General features: G+C 39.6%; 1 protein-coding gene across 3 annotated transcripts in view; it reads left to right on the forward strand.

Annotated features, from left to right (window-relative positions):
- The window catches only part of PTCHD4 (patched domain containing 4), an 84,833-nt gene extending 77,661 nt beyond the window's left edge, over positions 1-7,172 (forward strand). For all 3 annotated transcript variants that reach the window (XM_086461634.1, XM_086461632.1, XM_086461633.1), the window contains one exon: positions 5,539-7,172. In XM_086461634.1, the coding sequence (XP_086317760.1) occupies positions 5,539-7,172 (1,634 nt within the window). The remainder of the gene's footprint in view (positions 1-5,538) is intronic.
- The last annotated feature ends 18,810 nt before the right edge of the window (positions 7,173-25,982 follow it).

Genomic DNA, 25,982 nt, shown 5'->3' on the forward strand with positions numbered 1-25,982 from the left:
TGTCTGTTGTCTCCTTTCTTCTTAAGTAGTCATAGGCCATTGCCTGTCTGTCAAATAAAAAATTGCTGTACTTCGTTCATGTCATGTTAATACCAGAGAAACTTGGCAGTTTTGACCCAGAGCTAAAGACCCTGTGAACCTTCCTAGAACTGCTCAGTGAACTTAACTCCACTGTCCATGTTGTCAGTGACATTAGTGATGAAGCTGAAGGAACAGAATTTTACAGAGTGACTGTGGTGACTGAATTATCAGAAATGTCAGAAAATGTTCAGAAAAAAATAGATTTGTGTCCTTGTTGGGAAAGGAAAATAAACCTATGTAAAACAACGGAAGCTGACTGGAAAACTTGGTATCAGAGTAATGATGTGGGGAAAACCAGTCAGGCAAAGATTTCTTCTTGTGGCAGCAAGGGAATTACTGCACTGTATTCCCCAATTCCTGTATTTGTGTGATAGAGCTGAAGTTATCTGTAAAAGGGGGATAAGTGGAAATATTACATTTCTGCAACAATAATTCTCATAAGGAAATCAGTGCCAATTTTCATCCCCAAAGAAGTTACAAATACCAATATTTTATTTCCTTAAGATACTACTTATTCTATTAGAAAAAAAAGGCTAGAGTTTAATTCCAGTATTTCAATTTGCAGTTTTAACAGAAGTTTGTGCATACACATTAGTGTATACTCTTGGTAGTCTTTGCATACATATATGTTTCACAATAAAACACCTTTCTATTTGTCATTATGTACATACCCTAAGATTAAATGCATCCAGGTACTAATCACTGAGAATGTGATACGCAAAAATTTATAATTTAATAACAATAAAATCATGGTAAAGATGCAACTGTGAACATAAAATTGCAGGTGGGCAGATAAGTGAGATTTTGGAATAAGTAGAGAAAAATCAGTATTACTTTAAATTGTTGACAGAGCTGGTAGAGTATTGCTTCACCTAATGCTTCTTTAGAAAGTGCAAAACCATCATAACATAAACTGTTCCTGCAAAAGGACTCTTTTTGATAAATTTCCAATTTAAAAATATTAAAATGATCCACACTACCTATTTTAGCACTTTCAAAATGTTAAAATGTTAATTTGGTTTTGCCAATCACTTTTAGCTCCGATTCCTAACAAGAGACTTCCACAGTTATTCTGTCAATACATTTGCTTGTGTAGCAACACCCTGCAAACAACAGGCCCATTTCAGTCACATCTGTAAGAGAGATGGAGATCTCAGAGACTACTGCAATCCTAGAAGCTTTGTGAAAATTGATGCCTAGAAAAAGGAAAGAAATCCCAGATTAGTACCTCCTAGAGAAAGCAGAACCTCAGCTATTTTATATTTGTTAACATCCACATGGCAAATTAGCACGTGCATCTTGGACAGCCAGCAAGGAAGAGCACACCTAGCTGTGGACATGTCATCAAGGAGAGGTGTCAGAAGGGTGAGGGATGCTGGGACTATTCACATGGGAGATCCCAGGAACAAAAGACATGTGCATAGGACAAGTTTTATTAAAGACCCTGCTCACGAACTAACAGGGTCACATTTTGCTTAGTTCAGCCATAAAGCTTTACTTAGTGAGAGTTTGAAACAAACAAAAGCAAGGCCTTCCTTCGTTCAGCAAGTAACGAAGTTATAAAGCTCCTGGCAGTAGGAGGCCATGGTGGCCAAAAGTATGAGTGTGTTTAGAAATGAATTAGACAGATGAATAAAGGTCCCTCAATGCCTCCAAACATGATGTTGCAAATGCAGCATCTGGTTTTGGGAGGTCTTTTGGCTGTGTCTAAAACTCTCAGAGGCTGAAATGGAGAAGAATTACTCTATATGCGTTCTATTTCCAACATCCTTTTCTTGAAAATCTATCCCTGGACTTTGTCAGGTCAACTAGATAGAGGTAGAGCAATCCTCAGTTTGACCCAGTGTGGTTACTGTCATGTTGTTAAAGGCAGAAGAGAGAAGTCAGAGAGGAAAGATGTTCTCAAAGTCCCAGCTAGATCCTAAACTAGTGTTTCCAGTGTGAGATTTGCAGACTAAGGATTCCATTTGATCACAGCAGGGTACCTGGGAGAGTAGGGGAGAGAGGAAACTGAGGTAGAAAACTTCATCTCCGCCCAGTAAGATCATTCTGCCCTCAGTGAAAGGGTCTTGATGGGATGGGGAGACAGGAGAAATGACACCAGCAATAGAAGCAGAAATCCTATGTTACTACTCATCCGCTCAACCTTCCTTATAAAAGAAGAAAACAAATAAAAAAAAAGACAGACAGAAAGAAGAGGGGTGCCTAAAGCTGGAAGAGAAGGAGCAAGAGCGAGGTCAGGAGCTGGTTTGGGAAGAGTAGTGTTACTGACATAAAAGATATGAACAAGTTTTAAGTGGTAAAGTCATACATTAAAGGAACCTTTGTCAGAAATATCTGGAAAAGAGCCATTCAAAATCAATCAGTAGATGGAGAGTGTGTGAGCAGACATCTGAGGGAGATCACTGTGCTCTACTGTTCCCAAAAGAGAATGAAACTCATTGAGGTGCTGGAGCATGTCCAAAGAAGGGCAATGAAGCTGGAGAAGGGTCTAGAGCACAAGTCTTATGAGAAACAGCTGAGGGAACTGGGTATTTTTAGCCTGGAGAAAAGGAGACTGAGGGGAGACCTTATCGCTCTCTACAACTACCTGAAAGGAGGTTGTAGTGAGGTGGGTGTCAGTCTCTTCTCCCAAGTAACAAGCGATAGAACAAGATGAAATGGCCTCAAGGTGCACCAGGGGAGGTTTAGATTGGATATTAGTAAAAAATTCTTCACCAAAACAGTTATTAAGCATTGGAACAGTCTGGACGGGGAAATGGTGGAGTCACCATCCCTGGAGGTATTTGAAAGACATGTAGATATGGTGCTTAGTGACATGGTTTAGTGATGGACTTGGCAGTGCCAGGTTAACAGTTGGACTAGATCTTAAAGGTCCTTTCCAGCCTAAATGATTCTATGATTCCTATACTATCAAATTAAGCCATGTCAGGACATGGGCACTGCACGTGCTGACCAGCCAGCCTGCAAAATATAAAATTACATCCAAGTCACCAGATTCTGCAGCTTTACTCAGTCCAAGGAGTCAATACTTTCTGCTTGATGATCCAAAAGTGACAGTGTGCAAGACAGCCATGCCTTGAGAATTTGAACAGACTCCACTAAACTTACCAGGAAATTCAAGGTCCCTCCTGAATCAAGATGCTGATTCATAAGAGAGCAGCATTTCCACACAGGCTTTTTGCTAACTGCAATAATTCTGTAATACTATATGTTTATCTTTCACTGGGGACACTGATTTGCAGTAAAACAGGTAACATTCACGGAACTTGACAGTTTATGCTGTAGTTTTCCCTTTCTAGAATGGCTGTCAGGAGTCTGCTTTGGGCACCATAAGCAGCTGTAAGAATCCAAACAATTTAAATCAAAAGACAAACTCAACAGACTTTTTGTTCACTGTTACACACTTGATTACTTGCAAATCTCCTGTTGGTATATTTCTGGTTTTGTTACAAGAAAATTACCTTTGTTCATGATTTGTCGCATGCAATTCCTCTACAGCAGAAGTGAAGGCACACAAACAGAGGCAGGAGAATCTGCAATCTGCTTTTACTTCTTTCTCGGCTCAGTAGTGTGTTTCCTTGCATTGTCCAGGATTTTCTCAGGGCTTGATTCAAAGTGCAGAGTACTTTCCACTTTCTCATCCAAACCCAATATGTTTTTTTAATTTTTGACCAAAATTTTTATTTGAAAACCAAATGCTCTTGGATGTATTTTTTTGTCAGTTTTTATATTTTCCCCAAAATTTAATTTCTCTAGTGGGAAATAACAGAATATGAGAGTGTATGCATATATATATATATATATATATATATATATATATTTTCAACATATAAATTATATGAATATGTATAAATAATGAATAACTTTTACTAGCTTAACCTTTTCCAGTAAGATTACAAAATCACAGAATTACAGAATGGTAGGAGTTGGAAGGGACCTCTGGAGATCATCTAGTCCAACCCCACTGCTAAAGCAGGTTCACCTACAGCAGGTTGCACAGGATCTCATCCAGGCGGGTCTTGAATCTCTCTGCAGAAGAAAACTCCACAACCTCCCTGGGCAGCCTGTTCTGGTGCTCTGTCACCCTCCATGTAAAGAAGTTTTTCCTCATATTCAGGCAGAACTTTACATGCTCCAGTTTGTGCCTTTTGTGCCTTGTCCTGTCACTGGGCACCACTGAAAAAAAGCCTGGTCCCCACTGAAAAAAAGCCTGGTCCCATCCTCTTGACACCCACCCTTTAGATACTTATAAGTGTTGATAAGGTCCCCTCTCAGTCTTCTCTTCTCCAAGCTAAACAGACCCAGGTTTCTCAGCCTTTCCTTGTGGTAGAGGTGCTCCAGTCCCCTAATCGGTTTAGTAGCCCTCCGCTGGACTCTTTCCAGTAGTTCCCTGTATCTCTTGAACTGGGGGGCCTAGAACTGGACGTTAGCTTCAACTTCACAATTCTGTCCCAAAGTTTAATAGCTGTAGACTTCCTGGACTGTGACTGTGGTGAGTAAAATGAACGTAAGTCTGTATTAAGCTTTAATGTATTAAAAAATCATACCCTTAAAATGCTTCTCAGGACTGAATACAGAGAACTTGTCATGGAGCACTGACCACATCTGACTCTTTTCTGAATGTCCTCTCGCATGAGCTAAGGCAATTCCTTTTAACCAGGAGGAGCTCTAGATAGCTGAGAGAGAGACAGAGGGAGACATAATCATGAAAAAAATGCCATACGTTTTCTAGTCAATTAATGTGGACCAACGTTTTAGCCAGTACTGTACTCTCCATCATTACCACCAGCATGTCAACTTTCATATATCGTGGAAACTTGTGTACTATCACTGAGAAGTTCCAGTTTCACTCAGTAGGTAAAGAACCATGATAAAAATTATTCTGGTTATTTGTACTTAATGGCAGTATATTTTTTTCCTTTGTCCAGCTTGAAGAACCAAGATGTCACTTTCTTGGACACACACACTCATTTCTCAAACAATGCCTGTAATTTATACTCTCTGGAAGAAAATGTTGTTACTTGCATTTGTAAGTGTTTTAAACCAAATCCCTTAAACCTTGAAAGATGTAGTAGGATGCCACAAGGAACTTCAAGAATGAACCCCAGACATGAACTAAACTTCATGTTCTCATTTGTTCTATATATGCAGCCCATTTAGGAACTAATGCAATGTCCATTAAAATCAGTGAGTGTCTTAAAGGGTATTTCATCATTTTATTTCTGAGCATGGAGAGTCTTAGTATATCAGGCTGTTAATTTAAGCACCTGCATGTAAGTTCTGATATCTAGCTTTAGATAGACATTTCACAATTTTCCATTTGTTTAACTGCTGACAAAACCGTAACAAAATTTAGCTGACAAAATTTTTTGACTGCTGGAGGATGAAAAACATGAAGGATAACAGAAACTCCTTTATATATGCACATATATGCACTTTGTTTTCTCATTTCAGGTCATGGAACCAAAGGAGTGTTCGAACTTCTTTCAGGATGGCGTCGAACCAGAGAGAATCTGCCATTCAAGGACAGAGTAGCAGATGCCTACTCAGATGTCATGGTCTCCTACACAATGACAAGCTCCTTGTATTTCATAGCCTTCGGCATGGGTGCAAGCCCTTTCACAAACATTGAAGCTGTAAAAGTCTTTTGCCAGAACATGTGTGTCTCCATCCTGTTGAACTACTTCTATATCTTCTCCTTCTTTGGCTCCTGCCTGGTCTTTGCTGGCCAGTTGGAGCAGAACCGTTATCACAGCATCTTCTGCTGTAAAATCCCTTCAGCAGAATACCTGGACCGGAAACCTGTGTGGTTCCAGACCATGATGAACGACGGCCATCAGCATACTTCTCATCATGAGACCAACCCGTACCAACATCACTTTATCCAGCATTTTCTCCGAGAGCATTACAATGAGTGGATTACCAACATCTATGTCAAGCCATTTGTGGTGATACTATATCTAATCTATGCCTCTTTCTCCTTTATGGGGTGCTTACAGATTAATGATGGAGCCAACATTATCAACCTTCTTGCCAGCGAGTCTCCAAGCGTCTCCTATGCCCTCATACAGCAAAAGTATTTCAGCAACTACAGCCCAGTGATAGGTTTCTACATTTACGAACCTCTGGAGTACTGGAATGGCACTGTGCAAGAAGACCTAAAAACACTAAGCCAGGGATTCAATACAGTGTCCTGGATTGAACAATATTACCAGTACCTTCGAGTAGGTAACATCAGTGCAACCAACAAAAGTGACTTTATCGGCGTCCTGCAGAGCTCCTTTTTAAAAAAGCCAGAATTCCAGCACTTCAAAAATGACATCATTTTCTCCAAAGCCGGAGATGAGAACAACATAATTGCTTCTCGTTTGTACCTGGTGGCCAGGACTAGTGAAAACACACAGAGGGAGGCGGTAGAATTGTTGGAGAAGCTGAGGCCACTCTCTCTTATACAGAGCATCAAGTTCATTGTATTCAATCCTACTTTTGTTTTCATGGACCACTATGGTTTATCAGTAACTATGCCTGTCCTGATTTCTGGTTTTGGGGTCCTGCTGGTGTTAATACTGACATTTTTCCTGGTTATCCATCCTCTGGGAAATTTCTGGTTAATTCTCAGTGTCACCTCGATAGAGCTGGGTGTCCTTGGCTTGATGACGTTATGGAATGTAGACATGGATTGCATTTCTATACTGTGCCTTATCTACACTTTGAATTTTGCCATAGATCACTGTGCACCCCTGCTTTATACATTTGTACTAGCTACTGAGCACACCCGAACTCAGTGTATAAAGAACTCCCTCCAAGAGCATGGGACAGCCATTTTGCAGAACGTCTCTTCTTTTCTTATTGGGTTGGTCCCCCTTCTCTTTGTGCCTTCAAACTTGACCTTCACACTGTTCAAATGCTTGCTGCTTGCTGGCAGTTGCACACTTCTGCACTGTTTTGTTATTTTGCCAGTCTTTCTAACCTTTTTCCCACCTTCCAAAAAGCACCACAAGAAAAAGAAACGGGCCAAAAGAAAGGAACGAGAAGAGATTGAATGCATAGAGATTCAGGAGAATCCTGATCATGTTACAGCAGTCTGAAAGGCTTAGAAAAAATTATAGTATATTCTCTTTTTAAAAAAGCGTTGCACAGAGATGCAGGGAAAATAGAGCAAAGATCTCAGCTGCTTGTGCTGGCCAGGTCTGACAAGGCAAAGGAAGATCAAGAAGGGGTTTTCATGACACATCAAGGTGCAAACTTTTTTTTAACAAAAATAATGAAAGTAAAAATAATCTCAAATGTTTCCTTTGAATCTTCATTCTCCACCAGGGAAGAGTCTGTTGGCCATTAAGTGTTCCTGAATCTCAAACTGTAGCTCTAATGAGAATTGCTTGATCTGTCGTATGTAGGACTGAAGCAAAGGTGAAAAAAAGAGTTACCATTAAGTAAACAGCAGGGGAAAAAAGCAGATTTGTTTGATAAAATTGCCCATGGAAAAGAAAAAAAAAGAAAAAAACATTTCAAACAAGAAAAGGGAACAAGACCAAGAGAGACACAAAAATGCCATGGTATTTTCTTCTTACTTTCTTGAGAAAGTTGGTTAAGATAAAACCTATGCACTTGGGAAGTAGATGTTTAAAACAATCTAAGCCAAAGTACTTCCCAATTCTAGTATACCATGTAACACCACAATTAGAGTGTTATTGTGAATATGGATGGCAAAGCTATACTGCTAAGGGATAGAGGTACTGTTTATACAGAAGAAGAAATAATTACATACATTTGAAAATTTAACATTTAGTTTCTTTAAATGTGACATGGGATCTTTTTCCCAAGAGGTCACAGCTAGTAGTTAATACCACACACACATTTTGGTATTTCTGAATTCTGAAATTCCCCTTGAGCTAACAGACCTCACGAAACTAACCCAGGCCTTTACCACTGCAGCAGTACTTGCAGTTCCCGCAGTGTAACACTTTTGAATTCTAATTTCTCAGTGTTGATATTAAATACTGAATATTAATCAAGCAGGTGCTTTAAATGTAATGATGGATTGCATATCACAGGCATAATGTGATCGTGTAACAGCTGAGTCAGCTCTGGAGCACCTGCACAGTATTATCGTTATATATTTGGTCCAACGGACGAAGGGATATGTTTGCTGGTCCCTGCAATATGCTGCAGGAAGTGGGATTTTCCCCTTCTTTAAGCAAAATGTCAGTCAAATACTTGCCACACACACAAAAAAGACCTTGTTAAGGTTTGCACGGGGCTGAATCAACCCCTAGTTGTAAAAAGACAGATTAGTCCCCTGTGGGAAGGGGAGGGCGAAATGTCTTTATTAGTATTATTATTATTCCTAAATATTTGAGTGTTGATCATCTGCAACATAAAGCTTTGTTATGGCAGTTGAAATTTCACAGGAGAGTGCAGTAAATAATTGGCGGTTACTATGTGACACTGGAAATCATATTATAAAGAACTGTGAATGACTTTCTCTGCTTTGTAAACTACACAGCTTAGTAGCCCAAGAGAAGGGATGAAAACAGATCTAGCCATTTCAGTTCGCTCTTGGCCCAGTTCTGCAATGGAGCTTGCCATGTGCATCTCCCCTTTCAGTATTTAAAAAGGGCTTGCTTTCTACTCTCTGGAATATGGTATAGCATCACCTACATGAGCAATGTCTTCCTGAATATATAGTATCCATGAGGACACTACGTAAAGATACCACTATATGGAGTGTTTATGTCTACTTTGTATTACTTGTGGGTACCTTTAAAAGATGTCTGGAAGCTGTTTGCCTTCCAAAATGTGTGTACATGTCTATTTGTGGCTGGTTAACTCAGTCTCAAACCTGCAGAATTTGTTGACGAGTGTGTGCACATATGTTCTACTAAAAAGCTCTCTGCAAGAAGTTGATTCTTTGTTGAGTGACGTGTCTCACCTCTTCCAACTGTTTCAAGGTTAGGGAGAGCCAGAGAAAGTTCCTCTGCAGCACAAAAAGCCATTTGAAAGCCAGTTCTAATGTTCATTAGCTGCTTCTGTTTCCAAGGAATGCAGTTTTGCCTCCTCTATACTTTCTGTTCTTTGACATTACCATTTGCCAAAAATGACCTCTGTGTTTTAGGAGTGGTCAAAGCTCTCGATTGTTCAAGGACCCTTTTGCATGCAACAGGTTTTAGAGAAAGATAAATTTCTAGATAGGTAAAGCTTCCAAAGTTTGAATCCAGATCTAAACTTCAGGTGTATCTAGATAAAGGTTAGTGGTTTGACCCAAGATATTTGAGTGCCACCTGCAAAACTGAGATCTAAATTGTTTGGTAAGGTTTAGAAGCAGGGGATGTTTTAAAGTTGCGTTATGGCTCAGTTGTGTCTCTAGTTTGGAAACATTTACTGACCTTGATTTGCATCTTGAAGACATTGTGCAATATCCGTCTTTTTTAGAACAGTTATAAATGTCAAGCTTTCCATAGCTCTTCTTACATTTCCTCCACTGCCCATACAAAACCTGGATTGTTGCAGCACAACTGTGAGTGACCCTTGGGTATCACTTCTGGAGGTGTCACAGGGGAAGTTGCTGTTCTTCTCTTGCACTGCCCAGATGTATCCCAGGGATCTCTGTCATGCATTGTATTGAAGAAAGTAGCATTTTCCAAAGCCATCAAAGCCAGTATTCATCTCATCTGACTTCGGATGTTGACAATGTAGAGATATATATATATATATATATGAGCTTCCTTTATGGCTATAGGAGAGGGACAGACACTTCTGGCTCATTTACAGTTGTGCATTAGGAATGAATGAATCACACCTTAAAAAAATGCATATTTCTGTCCATCCATGATAGAGGAAGCTCAGCATGATTAGTTCAGACACAGACATTGGCAATGCAGACTCATCCAGATTTGGTGATCTTAACCCCACTTAAAATGATCAAATACCAAGTGAAAGAGAAAAGAAAAAACCTTAAAAACTTGCCTCCTGAGCATCTATTTTGGGACAAATTCCTGGAGTAACTCAGCTCAAATTTTGTTTGGCTTATGAGGCTTTTATGCAGAACAGACTGTTTAAAAATTGCCATTGGAATTCCCCTAGTAGGGAATGGTGAGTTAAGAAATCAGAAGGTGTCAATATTGAAGGTGGGCTCATACAAAAGAGCTAGAGTTTGATGAGATGTCAAACCAGCTTTTCTCTCAATATCACGCATGTGCAGTAGCACTTGTATATACTAGACACAAGATATATAGATTACGCTCTGGGCTAGAAGTTTTTTATTTCTATGTCAATGTGGGAGCGGAGCAGAAAACAAATCAGATCCTCCATGGATATCTTTTTGTTATTCTACTTGTCAACATTTTCCAGATCCACCAAGAAAGGTCGTTGCAGCTGTTACTCCTGCAGATACATCAGTCTCTGCGGGACAAGGAAAACTTTCATCCGAAGCTAAAAAAAAAATAGATTATTTTCTCCTATAATTCTGTTCACACTAGCAGCATTTGGGGATGGGGAGTCCATATTTTTTAATTCCTTCTCCTTTTTTGCTTATTTTCAGTCCTTTTCAGTAAATTCTACCCTTTTCTGCAGCACTTGTTCAGCTCAACTGGAGCTACATAAGCACTTGAAAAGAAAGGACATAGCCCATGCAAAGCAATTTGACACTCTGATATATGCTGCATATTGGATCTTCATTATACACGTTTTTTTCCAGTTACCATAAGTCCCCTGGGATATTGTGCATATTCCTTTACTGTCTGGTTTTATATATGGTCTACATAAGCTGTCAGGAACCCTGTGTGCATTTCCTTCTTGGTTTAGTTTCATTCCCTCAAAGTCTATTGGTTTAAATTCATTGTTGAGGTAACTCTGTGGAAGTCAATAGACTTATTGCCATGATATGTCTGGCTTTGCATGCTTTATATCTGGTAAGAAGTGAAATCGTGACAAATGAACATCTTACATTGTTGATATGCTTGTTGAACAATATATCTGTCTATACTCTATAGACAGTGTTGCATGCTGCATTCAGGAGGCTGGAGCGAAGGTGTATTTTATTTCTGTCATTTTTTCTTTACACTTTCCCATGCAGGTTATTATCACTTTAATTAATCTATTCTTCTGTGTTCTTTATTATAGTTAAGTCTTCACTTCTGTAGTCCAGTGCTTAACATTTCATAAATTTATTGCCTAACAAAGCAATATACTTTTTATGGCCAAGATAGATACGGGTGCATGGCACCTTGCATGAATAATTTAAAGAGATTATCTTCAGGGTTATCGTTCTCAACGTTCTACTTCAAACAACTCCTATTTAGAATGTAACCTGCCACATGTTAATATCTATTCAAGTTCACTTGAACAACTCCAGTTTTGAAATGTTCTCCAGTGGGAAGGAAAAGAACCAGGGGGGATGGAAGAAATATAAAGAATGTAGTTGTGTAATCAGTGTTCTTTTTTCCCAAAAGGCTTTCACTGCTCTACTCTTAATTAAGTCACACTGAGTAGTGACTCTAGCATAATTAAGATTTATTTCAATGGAGTTATTCCATATTTCACTATGACAAGATCTTGGCTTATTGTCTTTATGCAAGTACCATGCTAAGTCTCTTTGATTAATTTTTCTGTAATTATAAACTTTAATAAGTTCTTTTTCATTGCAACACTAGGTTTTTGAGTACCTCAAACTCTGATTTGATGTCCTAGGAAATACTGAAAGAAAGCAAAGTTAGGCAGTTAGCAAGCAAGAGACATGTTGTAGAGTTGGGGAAAAGGGATACTTCACAAAGAGGCAGCGTATCCTCCAACAAGGACTTAAATAAAAAATTATGTTAAGGCTATATCAGAAGATTAAGGTGAAGTGGAAACCAAGTGAAACATGTTTGGAGAGTAGTGTAATCAAATTACAGACAATCAAAACTTTGGTCTTTCTTCCGTATCATCTTACACAAGCAAGAAAGTTAACTGAATACAAAATAAAGCTCATCCGTCACCTGAAATGCTTCTTTTCACTGTAGTCATGCATAAAGCAATGTCACAGACCAAGTGTGTGCAGGTTCTCCCACTTCAGCGTGAGACTCTCCATGACCTGTTTTTCATGTACAGCAAGGAAGGGATCCCGTCTTGGATTTCACACACCCTTGGGGAGGAGATTCAGAGCTGCTTCCTTATCTGATGAAGCTGTGAATGAGAGCTGAAAGGTGCAAACCATACTGCAGACATCGGTATTGTATGCTCCCATTGTTTGCTCTCTGCCTTCTTACAAGCAGGGACACCACAATCTCCTGGAGATATGCAGAGATATCTACCTGGTCCTGAGTGCCAGCAGTCCAGAGTAATCTGGAATTTGTGATGACAGTAGCTCACAGGCATACACCTCTGACCAAAACTTTAGGGGTTTTTTTAGAGGTGTTCTTTGAGAGATTCTGATTTCTCATTACATCACATTACCTGCCCAATACTGGAGAGGTACAACTGTTTCTTCCGTCATGTCAGTCAGGTAGAAGAAATTTTTCTGGAAGCTTTTCTTTTTAATCTTCAAGGCCTTCATCTCCCCAACTGTTTCTACCTCCTTCATGGCTTAAAAGCAAATGTTCCAATGTGAAACTTGGATGCTCATCCTACCCGTAGTGGTGCAAAACGTCATTGTTTAACCACAGGGTTGACATGGGTTGTGGGTTTTCAGGCCAAACATAGGGATCTGGTCTTCCGCCCAAACAGGCAATCAAAACCCTGCTGAAAACAAGTAAATGTGAAGCAGTTCTGAACTTCATCTTTGCTTGCTTTCTTTGTTTCCTCTCTGAGGTACCAAAATGCCCACAACACTATTCTCATTTTCTTCCTGTTTCCTCATTAAAGAAAATAAAGTTTCTCTTTCCCACTCCCTGAGGCTCCCTTCCCGCTCGTTTCCTTTGCAGCTCAACTTATTTTGTACTTTAATCTTCTGTGTGTGCTCTCAACCTCTTCAAAATTTTCCTATTTATTTTTAAAAACTCTGAGAGCATAACTCTGTTGAAATAAACGAAAGATGCTTGGATGCATCGAAGTGCAGATGCTTGTACAGAACTAGCTAATTTACAACAGCACCCAAATAGCTAAAAACTTTCTTCAGACAGCAAAGAATCTGTAAGAAAACTCAGAAAATAATTATGCCTAATTTTCCATTTTTCTGCACTTTTTATCTCATGAACTTCTACTCTTTCTGGTTCTTTTTACTGTAGGCATTTCCTTTTTCAGCACGCTTTTATCATAGAAATGCCTGGCGTTTCACTGCTTTTCTGTCTCAGCAACAAAAATAAATGGGCATTTCTTCATGCCCTCAAAAAGAAAATATTGCCCCTGCTTGGAACATTTTGTGCCAAGTTTCTGTTCAGAGCTGAGCAGAACATTTTCCAGGCTGAATTATACAAGCCTCTGGAAACAAGTGTTCTAGTGGAAATGCTGATACAGCCTTAACTAGAGAAAAATTATTGGAACCTCAACAGTGTTTTGCTTAACTTCAACCCCTCTGCATCAGCCTGCTGGATACCCTAGGCAGTATTTCTAACACAGATTGATAATGGTCTTCCCATTACTTGCAACACCACTGTTTCAGCAATATCAGCTGTATGGTTCTTCTGAGCACACATCAGCGTCTACCCTGCCTATGTACTAAAATCATGAACAGATGAGCACAGCTTTGGCTGGAGAAGGGATATATCCCAAGGAAAGGCAGTGTGGCAACCCTCTAATATAAGATGGCTTCCGTTTCCCTACTGTATGTTGAATGTTGCACTGACTTCCTCTGTAATGGACAAAAAGCATCACTTTTTTTCAATAAGCCACTTGAGAATAGGACATGAAATATTTTAGATTTAGTCATGGGTAGAAATTTTTTACATGGGAATTTGAATCCACATGTCAACTGAATAGAGAGTAAAGTCTCCATGAATAGGGAAAGCTTGGTCCAAAACGTGTTTCTTCTGTAATTCTGGCATGATACTTCTCTGATCTTATTTCCTTTCATCAATAAAGACTTAACTTTTTTCAGACTTGTCACACCAAAGATAACCCCTGACCTATGAAAATATCCTGTCTGCCAGAAGCAGACTTTCTTTTGGAGAAAACCCCATTGGTTTCAACTCCATGTCAAGGGACATTTTGCAGCACCTGCACAGCAGAATTGTTAGCACGTACCTATTCAGACATAGGCCCTCATCCGCAATGTGTAGACCCAAGTACTAAATATGTAGTATTTGTGGGATATGTGATTTTACCTCTAGAGAAAAAAGGAAAAACAGTTGTAAAATTCTGTTCCATGAGGTGGAAAAGCAAAGTGTGACCAATGTGCCAGCCTAGCTGCTGTTATTGTACCTGCGTGAGACCTTCAGAGAGAGCTCTTCTAGCTGTGAAAGCCTGAATGATGACAATATCTAGGCTTAAACAACGATTTGTTCTCTTCACACTACCTCAGAGAGCCACATATATAAAAATAAACTGCTACTGAACAGCACCATGAAACCTGATCTAAGTCCTGGGCATGACATACAGTTTGAAGCACAGGACTTAGGATGCAACCTCTTAAGACCAAGGCAGTTACTTTCAGAGGCCATTCCAGATTTTGTAATGACACAGGTACTGGAATTTAATCTTCAAAACTATTAAATATCTAGGGAGGTTGCTGGCACAGCTTTGGTCCAGAAAACTAGCTCTCTCCCCAACAATTCCTGGGCACTGTCTAGGTGCTGGCATGGCCCAGGGACCATTCTCATCAGACAGCATGTTTATAGTTACCCGTTTTTTTAGACTATAGGAATGTTTAATAGTATCGACACTGCAGACCATGCAGCCTCCTTCAAGGCCACAGAGCAGCTCCTGGCATTGCTTGGTTTACTAGAAAAGTTATAACTGTAGACATCACGCAGCCTATATTCATACTGGTATTTTAGTGCTGAAGATTTTAATCTGGCAAAGCACTCAAGTAAATGATTTAGTTTAATCAAATTCTTAAGTCTCGTGGACTGGGACATCTTTAAATTTAAGCATGTGTTTAAGTACTGAACTAAATAAGGATGCACTTATCTCTGTGCTTCGAGTTAAATATGAGCTTTGCAGAAAGAGGCCTTAAAAGAAGAGGCATTTTCCCATAATATACTGAATCCTACAATTATAGTAGCAATTTCACAATATGTAGAAAGACCGTGACAAGCATATATATTTTTCAGGGTTTCAATTTCCCTGATGTGAGACATCTCAGGGACATTTTAGTGATTTGTTACAGTCATACAACACTCAAGAACAAAGCCTTGCTGTGCACTTTTCCTGAAAAAATAACAATATATTTGACTCAGAATGAACATACAGTATTTTATGATGTTAAAGCTCATTTCTAAAAGAAAAAATGAAACTTTTCATTTAATGTAACTCGTTATTTCTTTCAAGTACTACTCTGGAGAAGTGCTGGATATCCTCTGTTACAGATAAGAGAGGAATTGCTTGATGATGTCAAATTCAGCTTTGCCAATTAAAAAAAAAATAAAAATTGGCTTTGTGCCTAGTGCAAAATTGCCATGGCATCATCTGTTGCTTTTTAATTGAATTAAATGTGAATGGTGACGTGAATGCTCACATGAATGGAGCAGAAGTGGAGAATCACACTATACATGTCCTTGAGCTGCATCTGGTGAGGAACAGTTATGTACACCAGGAAAAGAAATCAAGTCCCCACTCCTGCAAAAACAGATTCAACTGCCAAGCTGTAAACATCATGAATAATCCCATTGGCTTCGGCAGAGCCATCAGGATGAATATAAAGATATGCCTATAAATCTTTGCCAGTCTGAGGACTTGGGATAAGCAGATACTCTAATCTGAAAAGGAAACAGAGGGTCTTAAATCAGACATTTCCCCAACATCCTTAAAAGGTTTAGTGTAACTGATCTCTATTTCTGACATGAACAATGGTTTTTTAAAAATCTTTGCCCTAAAACATAAGTTCAATATAAACGCAGGGAACTATAAACATTCAAGGGTCTAACAGTATCTTTTCGTGAAATAAGCCTTCCCCTGTGATGTCTGTAGCCATAGTTTATGGAAGCACATGACCAGATGGAAAGGGACATGTGAAAATCGGATATCAAAGACCTTCCCTGCTAGGCTATAGTCAAAGGAGAGAAATAGGTACTGCAATTCATCTAGCTCAGATAGCTACTTTAGGATGACGGCCCTTGCACACATCTGAGGGCAGCTACCAGAGCCGGTGAATAACCTAGAATAACTAGTTCATATACTTGAAAGCGCGTGTCAAAATTGAGTCAGACTAATCCTTCTGAGACATCTCTGTTCATCGTAACTGCAATGAAAATGTTGAGAAATATTTTTTGGGTGATGGGCAATAACTAGTTTGACCGTTCATTTTGTTGAGGTGTTAAGATAGGACACTAGGGCTCCAGGATGGCAGCTGGGTGACTGGAGCATTACAAACAATGCAGTTGTGAGCAGCCAAGAGTCTCTACAAAAAGGATTGAATTAAGCAAGTACCGTGGGGAAGATGAATGTAATTTCTTCCAGCTGCTACTTATGTCCACTTGCATCCTATTTTAATGTATTGCTTGGGGCTTTTTTTAGCCCATAATGGTCAGCTTTTCTATCTTCCTTTAAGTTGCAGAATTTGCTTAAACTTTTTTTGTATGAATTTAGCATTAGTGTTTAATTACTGGAATTTCTCAGGTGTAGGCAACTTTATCATAAGTCAATATTGATTTTTCTCCCTCATAAAGCTCCCTTGTTGCTGAAAACTGTCAATATTTTTCAAGATTATACCATGACCATATTTGTATAACAGCCTTTTACTGAGCTTGAAATTCTATACCAAATACTTATATCTCTGAAAGACAAATCTCCAATAAAATACATTACTCATACATATTAGAATTTTCCCTTTCTTTGATAGAAAGATTGCATATTACAGGACCATTTTGTCAGGTGCCTGTTCCCTTACATTTAGTTTTAGAGGCAATGAACAGGGTTTTTTTGAGAGCAAATGTGGAGCTAAGACCTTGGGCAGCACCAGGAACTGGCACCTCCTTCCTCACAAGAGGTGTAGGGCATTTCAGGACTTGTGAAGAGTGGGTCAGAGTCAAGGAACTGGCAATCCTGAGCTGGCATATGGTCCCTCACAGACTATCGGCAAATAGACAATTTACAGCTGCCCTGAAGCTATGCTAGATGCAACCAAATGTTTAATTTCCCAGACAGAACTGACTAGATAATGGTCTCTGTAGGACATAATCCAGTTCCTTTCTTCACCAACCACTCATGCCAACAGCTCCTTTCTCACCAAGTTCTCTCTTGCTTTCATATTCAGGCTTCTCCCTTCTCCTTCCCAAGCCTGGTAGCACTCCGCTCCTCTTAGCACAGTGGTAGAGTTGGAACTTCAAGCCTTGCCAGTGCAAAGGCATGGGGCACGGTTTTCTTAGATTTTCTCTGATCGTCTCTGGGAAGCTCAAGGGAACCTGCCGGTGTTCTGCCCAGCACCGCCCCACGGGTGTATGATCTGTCCCTGCCTCTGCACTATCACTTCTCTTGCTCTTGATAATGGAGGTACCAGCATGAGCACCTCTCAGGCTCTTGAAAAAATACTGAGCTTAGAAGGACATGTTAAATCCTGTATTTCACATTCATTCACATTTCCCCTATGAAGTGCAAATGGCAACCTTTGGGATTTGCCTTGAAGTCTCTGGCTGTATCGTGAAGTCCTGGTCCTTGGTAACCCGTCTAGAAGGAACCTGCTGTACTAAGACTCTGGCATTCCCATGGACCCGGTTTCCTTTCAAAAGAAGAGGAGGGGATGATGAAGGATCAGAGGACACAACCTTGTTGGTCATACTGGGGACGGCACCTGACACAGGATGTAGGCCTGTCCACCTTTGTCAAGCTATTTTCCACAGATACATTTATTTTCCATTTCTAAATCAATCACTATTTCCCCAGGTGAGTTTTCCAACTAGTGGCCCCAAAAGGCACCGAAAAAAGGCCACAGCTAGAAAACTGCCTCTGCTAGTTTTTGCTGGGGAAACTCTGCTTGGTGAAAAGAAGGTGGCTAGTTGTCATCTCACATGGTGAAGTGGTAACTCTATTGTGTCTTTGAGATGCAAAACATCTCCATGCCAAATACGGGTCATATCGAGCGCAAAAAACCCCATGCTAGTAGAATAATACTGAAGATGTTCAGCTGAATTGCAAGAAATCATGAAATTACTTCAGTTGAAATATTATTTGTCATCAAAATTGCAGAGCTCGTATCGAAAATCACTAGTCACACTACAGCAATTTATCAAGTTTCTGCCTAGAAATTTAGGACTACCAAATACTGCAACCTACACAATAGACACTCAGCTGTAGCAACACATCTGTGCTGGTCCCATGTCAAATGCCTTCCTGTCAATCAATTGCACAGGCTTTTCTGGAAATCAAGCAAATTAGCTTATCAGAATGGTTCCTGCACATACAGCCAAGAATGTCAGCTGATACAAGTTGGCCTGAATCATACAGCTGCAAATGAAGTACATTTCCTTGCCTACTGAGGACTTTATCCTCAAGTTTCTCTGTCTGACTTAAGGTTGTCATATCAGAAATGTTTAACCAACCAATTTACTAACATTGCTGTCAGAGTTTCTTTGTTTTTCTTCCATTTTCTCTTTTTATATGATTTAACTAATTTGGTGTAATACACATTTTTCTCCATTCTTATTCTGGCAGATTTATTTGAAGGGGAGACAAAATTATTTTCCTTGCTTCTATCATAGCCACTTATATAGTCTTAGATGGGATTAGATGTTCACACCAGCCAAGATGAATGAAGTAGAGAACTGCTGTTGCCTCAGAGGCTCTGGCTTTGCATGACACCAGAATTCATCAACGCTATTTCTCCTGGCCTTAATTAGGTGCTGCCATTCCTAGTTGTGTTGATTTTGTGCTAATTTCACTTTCATGAGGGAGGATGTAGATTTGACTCAAAGTAACAGAGGTACCCTAGAGAAATAAAGTGCTTTTTCCACTGTTTCCTAAGGAATGCCTAGTTCAGAAACTTCATAGATTCCTATGATTAAGAAAATATAGCTCAGAACTGCGGCATGAAATTCTTTTCTTCATAGCCAAGGACACAGGAAAGTTTGCAAAGTTTTCTGTGCATGTTGCAAATGAAACAATTGGTCTTATTTCAGCCAGCAAGCCCTTAAGCTCTGCTGAGTGCCAAGAAACAAGGGTAGTGAATGCCCAGCTATGAAAGAGATACCTCAAAGGCTTGGGACTGCATTCAAGTTTCGTAGCAGCCATAACATGATGAGGGCTTCTGCCACTATATTTGCCATTTAAATTAGAGCAGAGCTCAATACTAATTTTGCAAACAAATTTCACTTCCAGAAGCTCTCTGGCCATGGAAAGTTTCTTTCTCTCCCAGTCCAGGTCTGGTCTGGGAAATTTTAATGACAAAGAAAAACTGATGACAGGAAAACTGTCTTTCTGTCTTTCAGCGGCAGATCTGACCTGCTACCTGCAGGATCTTTTGTTAGCAACTGGCATCATAAAGAAGCAACAATTTCTGTTCTGGTAGATAAAGTCACTTTATTGAGGATACTGGGGTTTTGCTATTCTAGTTTATATTGGTACTTATACTGCCCTCCAGTGACAAAGACTGTTCCAACCTGTATTCTAGCCTTTTGTGGCAGCTTAATTCTAGTCTTTGCTCAATTCGTACCGAAAACTGCAGTTCTCATTCCAGAATTTTAGCCAGTTCTGGTCTAATAAAAATAATAATTATATAGTTCTGGTTATATTTTTTTGTAATTTTCGAAAAACTAAAAGTAAATGTGGATCAATTTGTTATGAGAAATAAAAGGTAACATGGAATTGAACATGAAAAAACTCATAAATACATAATTTTGGATCTATTTAAGCCACCAATTAATGAGACTTTCAATTAATTCCTTTTTTAATGCAGATTGACATTTTAGTTTTAGTTCTGCCAAAAAATGTCCATTTTCATTGTTGTTGTTCCTGAAAATAATTCCCTTGTACTCTCAACATTTGATCCATATAGATTTTGGTGCTGTGTTGATTGATGGACCTTAGATCTATTCTGAGTTTTTGCAGTTGTTGCTTCTCTCCCACGCACCTCAAAAATCAGTGTATAGTGTGAAAGACAGGTGCTATCTTCATGGCAGCAGACAGAGAAATGATGCGGTGTTGTTAGTATTTGACGTTTCTATGAGCTTATGGCATCATGCAACAAAAAACATGTATATGGTCCTGCAACTCAAAGGTTTGGCATGGTTTCTCACAGCAAAAGAAGTGTTTCAGAAACATTGGTGGTGGTGGTGTTATAAGAACCCATCATCTGCAATGACCTGACCTATATCCTGGCTGATTGTGGCTGCGTGTAGAAGCATTAGAGACCGGAAAAAAAATTAGCATATTTTGCTCTGCCCATCTCATTCATGATCACTTTTGGATTTCTAGCTGTAATTTACATTTTACTTGGGAATGCTGCAGTTGTGCTGATGGCTGCTTCTCCATTTCTCCTTTAAATGGATACTACAACTTAGTGCTCTTTCCTAAGATGCATCACAGATATATAACTGCAGCTCATGCAGCCATATCTGAGTTTCAGAGTATGGTATGCAAACAAAACATGTCTGAGAAGCTGAGTAAGTGCCTGAGCTATTGGCTTGAGCAGAAATCCCTGTTGCCCCCATTATCAGTAGTGACTATGCTATTGCTGTTAAAACTAAAGCTGTAGCTCCCCCACACATGGCAGCACTGTGGTTTTGTACAGTGATTGGCAGGACAGGAAAAGTCAGTACTCCTGTGGTCTGAATCTGAAGGAGGTGTCATGATCCTCCCTTCCTGAAGTCAATGAGAAGCAGCCGCTGAATTTGTTAGGTGTAAGATCAGTCCAGGCTAAGCAGCTTTTCGACTACGATGCAATGATCAGAGACCCAGTGCGAGGTGTTGTGTCCATAAGATGCCACTATATGGAAAGAAAAGCTTTCTTGCTTTTTATTAGTCTGGAGTGGTAATTTTTCCAATCCTGTTGGTCTAGACTTCCCCGCAATAGTATCGAACGAGAGCTTGAACAAGACCATGTGACATCCATGCAGAAAAATTGCTGTACAGATCATACTTACTGAAATAGTTAATACCAAAATGCAGAGTACTGTCAGGGCTTGTTGGATTTAGGTCTGGATTTTGGCAATCTGTTCAGGAAACGATTTTATGTTAACAGATGATGTGCCTGAAGGTAGCGGTGAAGAACAGAACCAGGGATGGAAAAATACAAAACCTAATACCACAGTAGCAGTTCTTAAATCCTTTACACAATTGGAACTGTCCTCCTAATCATCTCAGTCTGGGCCACGTTAATTGGAGCCTTCCCAGCCATGAGTCAGTCTCACACATTTTCTGCATTTTTGCTAATTAAGAGAATTTTCACCTTTTATAGTTGCTTTGGTATTCAGAGCAGTTTGGCATGGGGTAGTTATAATCACTGAGTGACGGCTTTAGTATTTCATGTTTGTGATGACATTTTGTCACTTTAAATTGGAATCCCATAATGCTTCTTGTGCTATGGTAGATAAGGAGGTCATGTCTATTCTCAGTGTTATCCACCGTGTAAGTTTGTGTCGATATTGAGCATCTACCACATTTTCATTCAGAATCATAGCAGTTTCTTCTGCTTTTCAACTGAAGAGACTAGAAACCCAGCTGATTCCTGACAGAGGAACACAAAAAATACTGAGCTCAAGATCCAGGGCACAAGCCCTTTACTTTAATCCAATAGATGCTCTTGCTTTGTTTGATTTGAGAGAACTGGATACCAGAGTACTGAGGGGCTGGAAGGAAGGAGGCAAGGCAACAAATTCTTCACATCATTGCTCCTCCATTTCCAAATCCATGTCATTTTAAGATCTTAATCACCTATGCAGTGTGGAAAATCATCAGTCCCCTTGAGCTGAGGGAGCAAGTAGAGGAGCACAGTCTCACAATGCAGTCATTGCTTCTTGCAATCAACGCTGTATGACAGCTTACAGCGGCTTTTCCCCTCTGCTCTGTGAAAGCTCCTGCATTGGATCTCAGGGGCTTCCCAGCACTGATGTATCCCTTGAGTAACTCTCAATAGTTCTCAGAACTTGGTGCCAAGGTCCTGAAACATCCTCTTTGTTGCATGGTTGGTAGGTTTGCTGCTTCTCACTTTAGTTGCAACGACTTGTCCTTTGATCCAAGTTTGACAAAGATGGAAAAAGCCAAATCAGGACATAAAGTAGACCATCACTGACTAATGTAAGCATAGTTTACTTAGACTCATCCTACAGTGTGCAAGGGAATATATTTACTGGATTCAAAATCTCTGCAAACCTTGTGCCTTGTGGAGAGTCTTTCTATACCGAGTAGTGCTGCAATGATGAGAAGACAAGAAAGCTTTGCAAGCCTAGATGCAAAGCTGTGTCAGCATGGCACTGTGCTGGAGCTCATCAATCCTGCTCAGAAATAAGACTATCATGTGAGTAACATCACACCAACACAACTATGCCATTTTCAAAACCAAACTAGCACCTTTACGCAGGTCCTCTGCAATGTAACTAACTAACACTGGTATCTCTAATCCAGCATAGCTTTACAAGCATAAAACTTCCCACTTTTCCTCATATCTTTCAAGCACAGGCTCACATCTCACTAGTGTCTGTGGGAGAGAAGCATGTGCTTATGAGCTTTGTTCATTTTGTTCACGCAGGATTTGAGGAGTTTATTGAACTGTAAGTAGCTGGATATTTAATTCCGTCTAAGGCAGCAATAAAGACCAGTTGCAAATAGGATTTGCTTTGTTCTTGGTTGAGGAAAAAAATCTACAAAGCTAAAAATGAAATTTAGCAATGCAAAGAAGCAGTCATATCATAACCAAGCTGCCATTTCTTCTTGACTTCTTGTTAGAAGAATAAGTGTTTCTGGGTACAGATGATAAAGTTAAGGAAATAACTCAGAGTAAATCAGAATTTGTTGAAGGTGTTTCTTTTCACTGTATGCGAAGCTGGAGCTTGTTTTACCAGATTTTCAGATAGACTTGAAAATTTGTATCTAAGGAGTTTTCTTGCCGAGCAAACAATTTCAAAGATAATTATCGAACAACTACGACTGTAAATTTGAAGCTTATGACTTATGACTGTTCATATACATCAGGCTCGTATTTCTTCTATCCGCAGATAAGGTAAATAGAGCTCCTATCCCTCTGCATCTGTTCTGTTGTCCTATACAGATCACAGTCTAAGTAGTTGACAAAATATAATTCCTTGAGTGCATGTGTAGACTAGCTCAAATTTTACCTGAATTGTCTAGTTCTTTCTGTGCCAAAGGGCCATGAGATTTTGGGAAGCCAATGCTTTCTTGTGTCAGTTCAAAGTCACGATACTTAAAGAATAAATATTTGTGACTGAAGGTAATGGTGTCAGCAGATCTCAGCATAAGCAGAGGCCAGCAGAAGCAGATATGAACAAATCCCTGAAAAGTACTGCTAAGCATCTGCTTTCTCAGGTCTACTTAATAAAATGTGCACCTGTGGGAGCACAGAATTGCTATTCTAGAAAACCTCTCTGGGCTCTAGCATTTTCAGAATAGAGAGTTTCAGAGTTATGCAACATTTTCTTTCAAAGATGCTTGCAAATATCTCTCAACAAATGGCTGGAAGTTTGCAGTCCTAATCATTTTCTCAGAGTACATCTTAAAAGAGAGCGTTTCTGAAGGAGTCCACAGCCCTCAGAATATTAGTAAATCTACAACTGCAGCAGACAAGGGAAAACCCACTCTCTTCCTACATATATGACGTAAAATTAATAGAAATTGAGAAGAGTAGATCTATTTTTAGAGCTCTAATATTATCTTTTTTTTCTGCTTTCTGGCAGTTATCCAAATTTTGGAGGTTGCAGTCATTTCTATTGGCAGGAGAAATCGATAAAGAATTCAGCTATTTCTTCAGTGTCCTCCTCTTTCACCTACAAGGCATGCGAAAGGCACTGCCTCCAGGCAGGAGGAAGCAGCTTCTCCAGCTCACAGAAAGTCCCTCCTTTTCCCCTGGTTCAAACCAAGAGGTTTCCCATAGGCATTTTTCGGAACCATGCTCCCAGTCTGGCTGTAGTCTTGCTTCTTTTTATGTCTTCCCTTTCCTGGTGTTTTCTACAGCCTTCTTATCTGTCTTTCCTTCCTACACAGAGGTTCAAACATCCCAAACCAGTCAAGTTACCCCTTCCCACATAGACCCCGTGCCCTCTGGATAACATTACAGACTTGTAATGGATGGAAATGTATAAGTTGTTTCAACTCCCTGGCTCAGTAGGTGAGCTACATACTTCATTTTACTGTCCCAGCCTTCTTTTTTCCTTTCCCCCAAGGCATATGCTATGTGATCACTTATGAAATACGGCTGGGGGTAAGACAGGCAACACCGACAGCGTCTTGTACAGTACATGACATGATTAGCAATGGTTGGGCTTAGCCACAATGTTGTCCTTGGCTTTTAGGTCAATGGAGAGCAGGGCTTGACCTCTGAGAGCTCTGACTGAAACTAAATTCAAGGTCTGGTATTTACAGTCAGTTCAGATGAGAGTTGCATCTGGGAGGTACTGTGCTACGTCCACCAGGGAAAATAATCAGTCTTTTGTTGAAATCCTTTCTCCTGCCATCAGCAGTGATTTGGCTATTGCTGTAAATTAGGATTATAACTGTGATCATAAAAATGCAGTTACGCCGACACGTATTTCCTATCCATATTCAGCCACAGAGATGACAGACAACTTTCTAAATGAAAAGGTATCAATTTCTCTCTGTAATGCACTGTAACATTAAAACTCTTCCTCAAATCAATTTGTACATGGATGGAATACAAATAAGGGTGACTTCATCATATTTTTTTCTGACATCCTTATAACAGAAAAGCCTCAGTTCAAAAAGAATATAATTGCTAACAACTGACAGCTTAGTAGCATATGATTTTTGTGTACTTCTGTATGTTATTATTCTCTCATTTTTCAAGCATTTAATTCACCCCCTGTCATTCAAACATAGGTGTCCCTTCTTTCATTTAAGACTTCATTGGGATATTTTACGGCATTGGCCTCTAAACAGGATGGTTTTTCCATCTCATCTTGGCCATCCTGTTATAAATAGCTCATCTCCTTAACATAAATTTGCACTTACATCCTCAATTAGCCAAGTTTCTATTTTTATTATGCTGAGGAATTCCCGAAGGACTAGCTCTCTTAAGACCATAGAACCATATGGGATCTCCTGCTCATAAAGTCTGACAAGCAGTGCCTTGAGAGTTGGTTCCTGGAAATGTGATTCGTGTGATGACTTGCTAAAAACAGATGTGGCTGAACCAAAATAGAAGTTCCAGTATAACAGAAATCCCCTTAAAACACGGCCAAAAGTATAACCAAACTCCATAAAGCACTAATGACTCAAGTTGGCCAATGGCTACAGAAGTCAGGACATGAGGTAGATTTTTTAAGAGATACCTAAAGATATGCTTAGCTCCCATTAAGGCTCGCTGCTTAGGACCTTTTAAAAATCCAACAGAAATGTACTTTTATCATTCTAAAGCCTTTGAAAAACCCGGCTGTACAGCACCTTTGAGATTGCCTTGTTAGTGGAGCTCCCGAGGCTGAGAACTTCAAGAGGTCCATTTTTCAGAGCTTCTGCTTTCACCACTTTTGTACCCAGTAAGTGATATCGAATCAAGGACTTAAAAATTCTTAGATGTGCTCGAATATCCTAGCCATACTAATGTTAATGGGAGAACCCAAAAACTGTGAAGTTGATTAGAAATAAAACTGAAATAGGCAAAAAAAGTTTAACTACTTTTGAACAAGGTGTTGCAGAAGCAAATGGGA

Source organism: Leptosomus discolor, chromosome 2 (genome assembly GCF_034619465.1).
Source record: "Leptosomus discolor isolate bLepDis1 chromosome 2, bLepDis1.hap2, whole genome shotgun sequence".
Classification (NCBI taxonomy): domain Eukaryota; kingdom Metazoa; phylum Chordata; class Aves; order Leptosomiformes; family Leptosomidae; genus Leptosomus; species Leptosomus discolor.